This window comes from Schistocerca piceifrons, chromosome X, assembly GCF_021461385.2.
Source record: "Schistocerca piceifrons isolate TAMUIC-IGC-003096 chromosome X, iqSchPice1.1, whole genome shotgun sequence".
NCBI classification, from domain to species: Eukaryota; Metazoa; Arthropoda; class Insecta; order Orthoptera; family Acrididae; genus Schistocerca; species Schistocerca piceifrons.
In genome coordinates, this window is record NC_060149.1 from 678,040,938 (window position 1) to 678,055,006 (window position 14,069).

Genomic DNA, 14,069 nt, shown 5'->3' on the forward strand with positions numbered 1-14,069 from the left:
ATAAAAAAGGAATTGAACTTGCGTTATGCAGGATATCTGAAGTCCAAACTAATTGAATTTTCAGAGTTGTCCAAGCACGATCCTAATACACATGTCATATCCATAGATTTGCAGCAAACATTGCCCGCTCCCACGCTCAATTCATCTGTTGCCTTCTACTCCAGAAAACTTTGGACATATAATGTTGGAATACATGATTGTGGCCAGAATATTGGACATATGATTGTTTGGGATGAAAGTTTTGCAGGCCGAGGTAGTGGTGAGATTGGTTGGTAGCCGTATCCTCAAATATTTAAATATTTGAAAACAACACCCGTCTCTGAAAAAAAAAAGAAAAAACCTTAATGTATTTTTGTGACAGCTGCAGGGAGCAGAATAAGAACTGGAATATAATGGCAGTTTGGAGTCATCTGATCCACACAAAGCGGTTTGAAGAAACTAAGCGTTATTTCCTTACTCCTGAACACACTTACCTGCCCTCTGATAGAGACTTCGCTAAAATTGAAGAATATCGGAGGGACAACCCAACGAATACTCTCTCTTTCACAATGGAGAGAAATAATTGCCTCTTGTGGCCGTAAACACAAGTTCAATGTCATAAGTATGGAAAGTGGTGATTTCTTTGACATAACAGGACTGAAAAATGGCCTGCTTAGTACTAATAGGAAACAATATGTTAGTGGTGCTCAGCTTAAATTCTCAGACTGTATGCCTCAGGTTTGACCAAACCAACACATGGGTTATGAAACTGAAGAACAGAATGAACATTGAGTATGAAGAGGTGTCTGCAAGGAAGAAAGGGAACACAAATACCATGGCTCTAAGACCGAAATAGAATGAACCTGCCGGCCGGTGTGGCCGTGCGGTTAAATGCGCTTCAGTCTGGAACCGCGTGACCGCTACGGTCGCAGGTTCGAATCCTGCCTCGGGCATGGATGTGTGTGATGTCCTTAGGTTAGTTAGGTTTAATTAGTTCTAAGTTCTAGGCGACTGATGACCTCAGACGTTAAGTCGCATAGTGCTCAGAGCCATTTGAACCATTTAGAATGGACCTGTTGAAATTAAGAAAATCAAACTGAATGATGTAATGAAGCTAATGGATTATGTTCCGCCAATCTGCCACTACTTTTATCGCAACTTGCTGCCTACTGCTATTAGTGATGATAATGGAGAAGAAAGTGTAGAAGAAGTATTTTAGGTCATTGTTAATCTATTTTTGAAATGAAACATTGTATGTTTAGAAAGAAAGTAAACAAATATTTGTTTGTAAGCACTTATAAAGTTAATGAAAATATTTGTCTAATATAGGTTGCGTTTTTTGTTCAACATAGTGCCAAGAAAGATACCATCTCATTTTAAAACGTTAGTTTCTGTATAACGTAGTTTAAAATATTCATATTTTGTCTCATAAAACAAAGTAAGATATACCAGAGAAACTTATTACATGTTTTCAACCAAAATTTAAGAATTGACGTGATTTTAGGATTTGCTCAAACATTAATATGACTTCATCTCGAAAGGCTTAGCACTTTCTTGCTAGAACCTCCCCAATTACACTGTTAGAAATTTCAAAAATTAAGCATTATTCTTCCCTTACAGAAGTTCTAAGTTCCATGTGTAGGTCTTACGCTAAATTTATTCACTATTTCATCCGATATATACGTACTGAATGACAAAAAAGTGAGGACCCAGAAGACAAGGTAGGACGTGAATGTAACGTCGTACGAGTACACACCAAAGGTAGTTATGCTAATGATAAGAGCTGCTGTTCTCTGTGATAGGTAGAATGGCCACGAGGGTGCTTTTTTGATGTTCCTGTTCAATGGTTACCAGCCCTCGTAGGGTATATAAGGGGGTATGAACAGCGTCAGAGGTTGAGTGATCACTGTGAAGGACACGGAGGTACTGCGTAGCCAACCGAGACAGCGTTATCACCGCCGTTAGAAAGGGGCCTCATTGTGGGTACGGTTGGTCGAATCGTGCTATATCCAGATTTGTGGGACATTCGAGTGTGATAGTGGCCGGTGTTTGGGTTCATAGGAATGTGAGGGTTGGTCAGAGTCGTCATCAAGTTTCTGGTCGACCACATCTCAGCAACACAAGGGATAATGGCCGTATTGTGCACCAAATACATCGTAACCGTATCTGCACCTGCCATCAGAGAACAAGTAATGGATTCCTAGCAACGTTGTGTGCCATCCCGCACTATTGGTAATGGAATTTCCATCCAATGCGTAGGCTGCTGTTAAAATCTCAACGCCATCGGCTACTGAAACGTCTCAACACAACCGTTCCACAAGAACTTCCTACTAACTAAAACAATTATGAATTATGTGGCCCACCGTGTAACTGTGGTTGAGCGCATGAACCACCCAAGAAGGCTTGAGTACGTGGACTGAAGCCAGAGAAATGTTTTTTCTTGCCACAAAACCATGTATTTCCACATGTATACCTGTTCCTTTTCCTGAACCGTGTGTGTGTGTGTGTGTGTGTGTGTGTGTGTGTGTGTGTGTGTGTGTGTGTGTGTGTGTGTAGGTGAACAAATGAGTGATTGGATGTCTCTTGTATCTATTTGTGTTGGAAGTTGAGTTGGCCGTCGTCTGCTGCAGCGAGAGCTGTGTGCTCGCTGCTTGGAGAGGAGAGCAGGATGACCAACTCAAGATCCTTGTACTTGGGCAGGAAGTCTAGTCTTTCTGGAGATGGTATTGTTTGTTTGTCAGGTTGGTGACGGAAGTTCTCTCTGGTTTCCGTTTTCAGACAGTAGCTGATGGAACCTTTGTGAAGAGGAAGGGACTCTGCTGCTGTTTACTGGTGAGTACAGACGTAGTCCTATGTTGCTCTGCTAGGAACTTCCGAAATTTGCGTTTTGTCCGTTGTAAACAGCTTGAAATATTTAAGTTCGGTTCATCATGGGTCTCCTAGTCCATTTGTGCGATGAGGTAGCAGTAGTAGCTGACGATTATGTGCAATTTTTGGACTGATCGGAGCTGACTTTGTTCCAGTAGAACAACGTGGTGCAATTTACCCACCACAGAAACTTTCAATCATGTTTAAGTTAAAATAACTTGCCCATACTTCGTGTGAAAGTAAGGGTGATTGTTACTTCATGTGTGTGCGTTTTTTTCAATTTCTTTACGCCCTTGATTTCTGAATTGATCGTCGTACTCTTTGTTCGAATTGTAACGGTTTTCGTTATTTGAAGGGCCACCTGCTCAACCTTTCCTGTATAATAAGTTTCTATCGTTGTGACCGTAAGTAATTACATGTTATGATATTATTTGTAAATACTCGAAGTTTTCATGCAAGAGCAAAATCTGGCGTAACAAATCTATTTGTGTGGGAACCACGTGGGTGTGGAATAGGTGGAGGCCTTAAGCTGGAACAGATTATTCCCCATCGATTTGATTTATGCGGCTGCTATTCTGTGATGGAAATGGACTCTCTCTGCCCACTTTTCCTCCTTTGCATGCAAGTGCTGGTGGTGGTTTCTTGCTTGAGTCCATCTTCGGAGTCTGAACTGAGTAACTGAGTGTATGGCCATTTCCTTATTACTACATATCCTTTTCCTTCCGTTCAATTTCACAAATGTTACGATCTTCTCATTAAGGAGAAGCAGGTTATTTTGTTCCCGTATCAGGGGACAGTTTTCTCTTATAATGTACTTGATTCCCTCCATTATTGAGCACTGCTAATTGAATAAACCAGTGATAAGTTGTATTCCATCAATCCTACGTATTATTCGATGATCGTTATATTAATACCCGAATTCAGTTGTAAAATCAATAAGAATGCTCTATTCATTTTTGTTTCTTTTGACAAGTCATTTCATAAGGGCAGTAATAAAAGAGAAGGTGAAAATCACCAGCTAAGTGATTAAAAAAAGGGAGAAAACAATTGTAAATCCCTTTATTATAAACATTTTCCAGTTCGGTCGGCTCTCTTGTCTTAAAGAGTCGGCTTAGGCTTGTGGCGACCCTGAAATTCTATCATATTAGTTGTAAGTCTGAATGCCCCAAGGTACTAAAAGTAGCATACCGATCCATGGGTCCTAGGTCAAGCTGCAAGACTTAAGCATCCTTCTTACACTACGTTTTGAGTGGTGATGAGAACTGGGAAGCATGGACTGCTGATGAATCGCGTCGCACTATGTTCCACAACGAATCGCGGTTCTGCTCTTCTCGGGATGGCTATCGCTCGCCGAGTATGGTGGCGACCTTGGAACGGAGTCCATTGCTCCAATGCTTTGGAGACACGCTGCGGTGTTACTCCCAGGGTCACGGTGTTGCGAGCCGTCAGGTAAGATTTCAGATCACGGTTGGTAGTGATTGAGGAAACTATGATGACGCTACGGTACGCACGGACATCCTGCGTCCTCATGCGTTACCTTTCATACAACGATATCGTGATGCCAATTTCAACAGGCCAATGCTCGTCCACTAGTGGTACGTGTATCTGTGAACTATGTGTCTAATGTGTGTGTAATATTGGGGTACACCAGTGGCCAGCAAGACTCCAGATCTGTCACTGATAGAAGATTTACGTGACCAGCTCTGACGCCGACTTTGTCCCCGTGGCAGTGTCCAACATATCAAGGACCATTTGCAAGAGGTGTTGGCCAGGTTGCCTCAGGAGAGGATTCTACAGCTTTACGATACCCTTCCCAAACGTATCAGTGCACACATCCAGGCTGCAGGTGGCACAATGTCATTATGATAAGTGGGCTCATACTGCCAAGTTCTCTGTTAATTTGACTTAAGTTTGTAATCACTGTATACTTACTGTCTGACAAAAACGCTGAAGTGCCCAGAAGGTGCGGAGGAAACGGAATGAAACAATGTGCTTAGAGGCTGTGCGACGTTATTTCAGTCATTACAAATCCGAAACAAATTTAGCCTGCTTATAAGCACGACATTGCACCCCATTTAGCCTGGATGCATGCACTGATTAGGTTAGGAAGGGTGTCATAAACAGCTGTATCCTTTCCTGAGGCGAGTTAGTCCATAACTGTTGTAATTGCTCATTGATATCCAATACACTGGCACTGGAACGGAGCTAACGTCCGAGCTGGTCCCACAGAGGTTCTGGGTATCTCGCTGGTCATGTGAGTATCTCAACATTACGCTGAAAGCTCATAAAGACTCTTCTCATGTGTGGAGGACTGTTATCCTGTTGAAAAATGGCTCCACAATACTGTCGCATGGGGGGTAACACATGAAGACGGAAGATGTCCGTGACATACCGTTGTGCCGTCATACATCCCTAAATAACTACCAAAAGCAGTCGTTTGTGTTATGTTAGCGGTAGCCTACTCTTGGGACGGTGGTTCATTAGTCTGGTTGCTGCTTCTTTCTTAGCAACTGTGCGAGATGACATAGAATGTTGCAGGGAATATTATGAAGGAATAAACGGTCTTCGTTACAGTGTAAAAAATTTTTATTGCTTCCTGAATGACGCGTTTCAACTTTATTTAGCATCTTCGGATTGGCCTACGGAAGAAACGTAAAATCACACACGCTGGCTGCTGTACCAGCTCCGGAATGAGCCGGAAAATGTTTTCCATTTTACTTGTTCTTGGATAGCAGGCTCATATGTGTAGGGATAAGGATATGTTTGGTGAGCAATAACGGCGACTGTCCCTCGTAGTGGTCAGGCGTGGTCGACCGGAACCTTGACGAAGAGAACGCCTGCCCACGCATTCCCATGCAGTCACACATCGGGCCCCTATCACGTATGAATGCTGGGAGAATCTGGATATAGCATGATTTGATCAGCCGGCCACACGAATACCCGCAATGAGGCCCATTTTAAACTCTGTCAGGCCCAGATAGCGCTGTCCCTCATGACTAAACAGCATCTCCACGTCCTTCACGGTGAACGACTGACGCTGTTCACACCCCTTATATACCGTACTAGGCCTGGTAGCAACATTTAACACGAACAAAACCAACCGTTCTACTTGTCATAGAGAACTGCAGCTCTAATTATTTATATACACGATGGTGTGTGTGTGTGTGTTTTTACGAAGTTACTTTGACATTCGACCATGTTTCCTGGATGCTTGTCAGGTAATTGTTCAGTTATATAGGTGTCCCACGAGGAATAGCCAATATTCAGGGATATCACAGGAGTGATCATTCGAAAGCAAAACAGTCTAGTAAACATGGGCTCTGTAATGCATACCTTAAGAGCTATGGGCACTTGTTCAGTGGAAGAGATTTTTTTCACAGTAGGGAAGGTAAACAATTGGTCACAGCTCTTAAGGTGTGGATTTTAGAGCTCATGTTCTAATGGTTCAAATGCCTCTGAACACTATGGGACTTAACTGCTGTGGTCATCAGTCCCCTAGAACTTAGAACTACTTAAACCTAAATAACCTAAGGACATCACACACATCCATGCCCGAGGCAGGATTCGAACCTGCGACGTAGCGGTCGCGCGGTTCCAGACTGTAGCGCCTAGAACCGCTCGGCCACTCCGGCCGGCATCTCATGTTCACTAGACTTCTTTTTCTTGTTTTAGGCCATGCTACCACCTTTTAAAATATGAAAAAAAGACTTTGCAGCAGAAGATATTTGTTTCACAGTATCCAAGATGAGGAATTGCTCACAGCTCCGTAACATATGCATTTTAGGGCCTATGTTTACTACACTTCTTTACTCCAAATGATCGTTCCTGTCATATCCCTGAATATAGATCATTGCTCCTGGGATACCCTGTATATATACAATTTGGTTACGTAATATATGCTGTTCTATATTTTGTAATGAAGTCAGACAAATATCCTGCTTGCATCTTTAGATGACATGATTTTATCGGGTGAAATAGGCTTTGCCTGTGGCACATAAAAATAAACTTTTACACCTTCACATTCGTTAGAAAAAAAAACCACGAAACAATCAAAGTAATGGGAAAATTAACTAATATGAAAGCCAAAAGTTCCTATATAGTATTTTAATGCTGTTCGGATCACTACTGGGGAATATATGGGACAATTGTCAGTGGGACGACCGCCAGCCAATCACTGACTGAAGCATGATTCTTGGTTGCTGACTTAGCTTTAGAAAGAAGCTCTATGTTGCGAGTTGGAATACTCACTTGCCAGTCAGAACTAACGACAGACTGTCCACTTTGGTCACTTTCTCTTGCGCGTACACTTCTTGGTACTTGAGCTTTCGGATATTCCGCATGCAGTTGAGCACCTTCTTGAACTGATGCCGAGTTACCCTGAGAGGCTGAAATAGTGCCAGGTACACCTGAAATAACAAACACCATACATCAGTAATAGCAGGAAACTCTACAATCTTAAGTACATTATGTGAAGAAGTAATTAAAATACACTGTTAACTATTAAAATTCCATCCCCAGGAAGGATTGCAAATAAAGAAGTTTTATTTATTGTAGGTACAACGTACAATACAAGAATACGTCATTAAATTTGGTGGTTATTGGGGACGTGCAGCCTCCGCAATTAGCAACACAGTGCTGCCATCTCTGGCAGCAACAAAGACCCTAAGCTGGCTCAGCATCAAGTCGAATTGAGTTTTAATGATAGATATATGTACTTCATTCTATGCTGGTTCAACCCTGCACCAGAGTTCATCAGTAGTGGTGGCTGACGGTGGTGGTTAGCCAGTCTCGTGGCAACCAATGACCAGATATTTTCAGTGGATGACACACCTCGAGAGCACACTGGCCAGGACGGCAGTCTTACTCCCTCTGTATCGAGGTGTGTCAGTACACCAAGGGAAACAATTGGTCTTGTGCTATCTTGCTGAAAGACAACACCAAGGAGTCAATGAAGCATGGGTACAGCCACCGGCCTTAACACGTCAGAAATGTAACACTTGCTGTCCAAATTGCCGGCTATGATAACCAGAAGTGATAGTGTTACGTACCCAATGGCATCCCATACCATTAAGCCAGGTGCAGGACGCACTGCTATGGTGTATGCAAAACATACAACGTGGTGTACCACTCCTGTGTTCGGTGATATAGTTGGCAGCACCACTGTCTATGGGCCTCTCTCTGCTACCGCCTCAGAGAATCAGCAGCAATGGTCGCCCTGCCTGTCCACGCTCCTCCAGACGTCGTCGCACTGTTTGTGTGCATACTTGTCTTGCTGCAAACAAGTCCAGTTGCTGACTGCATGGCCGAGCGAATGATGTGTTTATCCTCTCGGGCGATAGTCGTGCGAGGCGTTGAGATCCTGTGCGACGTCGAGTATGGTCCTCCTGAACTCATCGATTCCATATTCGCAAAACAGTAATGGGATCCCCACCACACAAGCAATATCGCAGAACAATAAATCACAGTCTCAATAGCCCACAATCCTGCCACCGCCTTATTCCGTGAACTGCTGGCGGATGTTTCTCCTTACTCGATGCATGACACGATCTTCTCACAAACAAGCAACACTTAAATGCGATATCTGGATAAGGAACCAGCTGTATAATCATTCCTTATGTACAAAATGTTGATGGCGCCACTCCAACCCACTTTGTGTGGTTGCAGTGAAGTGCTGAACCTTTGCATACCGAAGCATGCAGTACAAATCATGACAATTTGACATTTATTGTAAGCCATCTTCATGGTGATACAGTTTTTACGGCCAGGAGTGTCTATTCCGCAATACGTGGGAACATTGTTGTTGCATCAGTATTTACGAACGAGTGTAAAATTACGGAATGAGACATATTTAGTACTTTAACTAAGAATTATTAACTTGTTTTAACGCGATTGTACTTTATGTACAGAACCTGGAACACATTTTCATTTTAAGCACCTCCACATGGAACAGTACCGATCCTGGTGACACGATGGTAAACCAATAGACTCTCATTCTACAAGAGCAGTATTAGGTGTACTAAATATGTTCTGCAAATGAAGGGACGAGCAATTTACACATAACACGACAGAGTTCCTTCTTTGTGTTTGTTCTATCAGAGCTTGGTCCCACCTCTAATGACCTCGTCGTAGACGGCAAGTCAAACCGTGACACTCCTTTCGCAAGGAAGCACTCAAGGAATTATTGCCGCCCATGCTGCAGGGTTTTTTTTAAAAACGTATTAGTCAATAACTAAATTTATTTTATCGTATGAGAAATGAGGAAAGTGTCGACTGTTAGCAGCACAACTGTCCACAATCTTCGTTACGACTACAGCGTTTTCTTCAGTCGTTCTGGACAATGTAACAAATAGCATAAGCAGTAAGCGAATTTTTTTGTAGGTGCTTTGGGCTTATAGATCTTGGTGTTTGGAAATTCCCCTTCCGATTTCTTTCCCCATTCTTCTCGATTCGGGACTGACGCTCTAACTCTAATGACCGCGTCATCGAAGGGACGTTAAGACTGAAATCTCCTTTCTTTCCTTCCTTCCTTCTCTCCACGGAAAACCTTAATCGGGATGGCCAGAACAGGATGTGAAACGCCGCCCGTCCGAAGGGGAGGACAGTACGTTACAAATTCTCCACTGCGCTCGTTAACTTGCCTTCAAGGTCTTCTACTTATTACAAGCTGTGACAGAGAGTGTCATACCTCCTAAAAGTCGTACACGCCCCTCCCCCTCCCCCCCCCCCCCCCCCACACACACACACACTGTTTCTATCACCAGTGGCGTCAGTGAAACTTTGAAGAATCGAAGTAACTAATGACAGAACTTCCAAGCATCTTCGGAGGAGAGTTTAGGTACACAGGGTGTTTCAGCAGCAATAGTAAATATTTTAGGCAGTGGCAATATGTACGAACTCGAATAAAACATTCCGCGTAACATGTGTCCAATTTTCATTGGTTACAGATACATAGCTGGCTACAGAGATAAGTTTTCATTTCGCGTGTTGCTACTCGAGTTACTATGGGTTTATTCATTAACTGTCATTTTCGCTTTGAAATTCAAGTTGTGAAGTTACGTTTGAGTTTAAGTAGCAGAAATTTTCTACTGTGATTGTGACTTATTGGCCAAGCATGCCGCACGTATTTGCAAATGCTGATTATGTCGATATGTTATTTGTGTGTGGGTTTTGTAGTGGAAGCACTACAGCTTATAGAAAATACAATAGACAATTTCTTGACTGACAAGTACTATGTTCAGGAGTGTTAACTGGTGTACAGACTAAACTTTGTGGTACTGGTGTATGGCCAATCAATCACATCTGATCTGAACGTGGAAATGAAGACATTATTCAGTTGGTAGAACGGAGGCAGACAACTGGAATTTAGAATTTTGTCGTTGGCTAATTAGAAATCACCGACTAATCCCATTAACACTGTTTAGTGGTAAAACCACTTTCACTCGCGGCGGTATCAACAAAATTCTCAACTCAAATCGGTGATCCGACGAAAAGCCATGTAACTTTGTGAAGACACATTTGCAAGAACACTTTTGTGTAAAAGCGTCGTGCGATATGACAAATAGTCAGCATATTGTGTCTGTTGTGCTACCACCTCATTTTACAGGGGCCGGTTATCTAGACTTTTTTGTAATCGAGCTTCCAGCATTATTAGAAGAGGTTCCTTTGGCGAAAATGATGTGTATGTTCTTACAACATTACGGGGCCACTACACATTCTCATCGTCAGATAACACATAATCTAAGGCTAACACTTTCCCGGAAGACGGATCACCAAGGTCCCTGGACACTATCTTTTCAAATTTTTTCCCGTAAGGATGGTTGAAAGGCGAAGTCTAGAAAGAAAAAGTACACATAAGGGACGAAATGATGGTTCTGATTATGAATACTGCTGACCTCATAGAAGAATGCTAAGACAACCTCTGAAGAGCTACAGGTGCTGTCGTCAAGAGAATTCAAAAGTACATTGACGTTGGAGGTGGAATTTATGAAAATCAACTACGAAATTAATATTTTGCCTTTGCTTAATAGTTTATGTGAATATGTGTTTGGTTGTATAGCTCTGCCTCCGTAACCAAAAAAATTGGACACATCTATTATGGAACTTTATATTCGAAATGGTATAAGCTCTCAACATATTTACTATTCTTCTGAAACACCTGTAGGATCTTAAGAGCAATCGAGATGTCCGGCTTGGCACCAACATGTTCTTGACGATGGAGTCAACCGATGAACCACGGAAACACCTGCCGCAGTTGTCCGCGTCAGCCTTTGTGAGTGAAAGCGCATGGTGAATACGAAGGCAAACGGGAATACATTCGATAACCCGCTCGACATCCTGTAGAGGCTTTCCGAATGATTGTGCAGTAGGGCTGTCTGAAGAGACTGACAGAAGCGAGTTTGACAAATGGCTGATTGTTATCGTCCGGCGTTTGGAAACGAGTATCTCAGAAAAGACGAAGTTGGTCGGCTGTTCACGTGCTCCTGTCGTGAGCATCTATGAAAAGTGGTTAAATGGCGGTGAAACCACGACACGTAATAAGTTAATCACAACTTGCGTGAAGAGAGCCAAGTCTACGAGAACGCAGCCACCAGGTGCCTCACAACACAGTCTGATACACATACGAGTACAGTTACGAGCCGAAACATTCCGATCACCGCTTATCGCCAGACAGAATGCCGCCTGGTGCCGTTACTGGCACATGAAGCAGTAAGGAAAGTATACAGGGTCTTTCACAACTCCTATCACAAAATTCTAGGGATACTAGAGGGAACTTAATAGATAAAGTTTTGGTCATGTCCAGAAATGTACAGCTTTGATGTAAAACAGATTTGAAGATCGGAGACAATGAGCACTGATCTGTGTGCTCTACAGGAGCTGTTCCACGTGGCAACCCTGCTATTCCTTGCACAAGGTGTATCTACGACGCATGCTTGCATGGTCCAATAACCCTGATGTGTACTGGATAATTTCTGCTGGCGCCAGAACTCGCGCAGAGAGATATTTTTCCGACTACCCGAGTGTCTCATGCAGAAGGCTCTTCGTACGGTCCCGCACGAAAAAGTCGAGATGGTTTAAATTCGGTGACCATGGTGGCCAGGGAGTTACCCACCACGACCTATTCAGTTTTCACCGTATGTATGGTTGAGATGATCGCGGACGGCATGTGCAAAATGCGCGGTTGCGCCATCATGTTGCAAATACACTAACTGACGGTGTGACAATGGCAAACCTTCAAAAATAACTCCACCAGTACCTATTCCCCTCTTCTCAATTTATGTGCCTGCCGTGAAGAGGGAGATTTGAAAATGGTAAAACTTACTTTATTTCCAAACGGTGAATTTCCGGACATGGGTTCCTTATCAAATCTTTGTCTACTACGCTCCCTCTACAGCACCTTGTAGCCTGTAAAAGGAACTGTGAAACGCTCCTTATAAGAAGAGAAAAGTCAATGGGGACTCATTCCAAAGACGGTAAGAGCCGCAAATGTGAAAATCGAATGATCGAAGCAAGTTTGACGAAGGGTAGATTGTTACTGTACGGCACCTGCTAGCGAATATCTCAGAAAAGGCAAAGCTGGTCGGCAGTTTCTCGCGCTACTGTCGTGAGAATTAAAAAAAAAAAATGGCTCTGAGCACTATGGGACTTCTGAGGTCATCAGTCCCCTAGAACTTAGAACTAGTTAAACCTAACTAACCTAAGGACCTCACACACATCCATGCCCGAGGCAAGATTCTAACCTACGACCGTAGCGGTCGCGCGGTTCCAGACTGTAGCGCCTACAACCTCTCGGCCACTTCGGCCGGCTCCAGAGAATCTATGGAAAGTGATTGAAGGACGATGAAACCACGAATAGGCGAAAAAGTCTTGGATAACCATACCTCCCTCATCACAGAACGTGGAGGTGGTATTCTTCCCCGCTGTGTGAAGCAGCACTGCGGCAGATCTTGTGTTAGAGAACAATGCTGGTGCAAGCATAAGTATGTAGGAGCACACCGTTCATCGCACGTTGTTGAACATGGGGCTCTACAGCGAACGATCCTATGTGGTCCCATGTTAGCCCAACGACAGCGTCTATTACGACAACAGTGGGTGCGGTATCACTGAGACGGAATGGTAGATCAATGGAAACGTGTTGTTACATGAGGTCGCTGTGTCCGGATATGCTGCCATCCAGGCGAACGGCTGCTCCAGACATGCACCTGTGGCAGTAATCGAGCGTACTACGACTGCTATGGACTACGTGAACATTTATGTGGACCACCTGTATACCTTCAGGCTTGATGTCTTCCCCGAAAGCAATCGAATTTTTCAGCAGGATAACTGCCCGTTTCAAAAGGCCATAACTGTGCTACAGTAGCTTGAGGAACATGATAGTAAAATAACGTGCTCAACGAATTCACCTGATGTGAATCTGAACGAATATATGGGACGCAGTAGGACGCCACCTCCGCGCCCACAAACCACCGGTCGGGTAATTTCCCCGAACTGGGCGACCTGTGCGTAGACGCCTTGTGCCACATATCTCCGGAATCATATGAAGGTCTTGTCGAACCTATGCCTCACAGATCTTGCGGTGCTGCCTTGCCAACCCGTTACTACGCAGATGGTCATAATGTTTTACCTCATCAGTATAAGTGCTCGCGATACGCCTAGCAGCAAAGCTGAACAACAAGACAGGAGACTTAGTATCTGAAGGAAGAATAAAAACAAGATTCAATACTAAATCCTCCCTGTTGTTTTCGTTCTCCTTTCTCCTTATGATCCTATCGTGTTCTTTTTTTCCTTTTTTTTCCACACGCAGAACTTTAAAACTCTTGCCTTACGTATAAGAGACCAGTGTATGTAAATACTTTTATAATGTCTATAAATACTAATTACAGCATGACAAAAGACGACCATAATTAACTTAAAAACTATTTTTTTTACTAACCTGTGCAATGAAGAAAAGACTGCGAAAATCCAAGAAATTATACAGTAAACGATCATACAAAAGCAACAGAGTAATACTAGAATATATACTTCATTTTTTACAGACAGGAATTATCTGATATTTTAAATGAATATTCTGTATGGGGTTCACGATTAGTCTAATAGGAATAGTCATCGTGAGTGGTTTGCAAATTTACTTTTTTTATTGCAACTGACGGAAATTTTCAGGAATGGCGTACGCAGGAGGCAGATGCAGATGTGAAAGTTTGGGTATTAATTTTGCAAAGCGCCTG

General features: G+C 43.1%; 1 protein-coding gene across 1 annotated transcript in view; it reads right to left on the reverse strand.

Moving 5' to 3' along the window:
• LOC124722681 (popeye domain-containing 2-like) overlaps nucleotides 1-14,069 on the reverse strand; it is a 676,128-nt gene that overhangs the window by 161,436 nt on the left and 500,623 nt on the right. Inside the window, exon 2 of the mRNA XM_047247824.1 lies at nucleotides 7,096-7,253. Coding sequence (XP_047103780.1) covers nucleotides 7,096-7,187 — 92 coding nt within the window. The 5' untranslated portion in view covers nucleotides 7,188-7,253. The remainder of the gene's footprint in view (nucleotides 1-7,095; nucleotides 7,254-14,069) is intronic.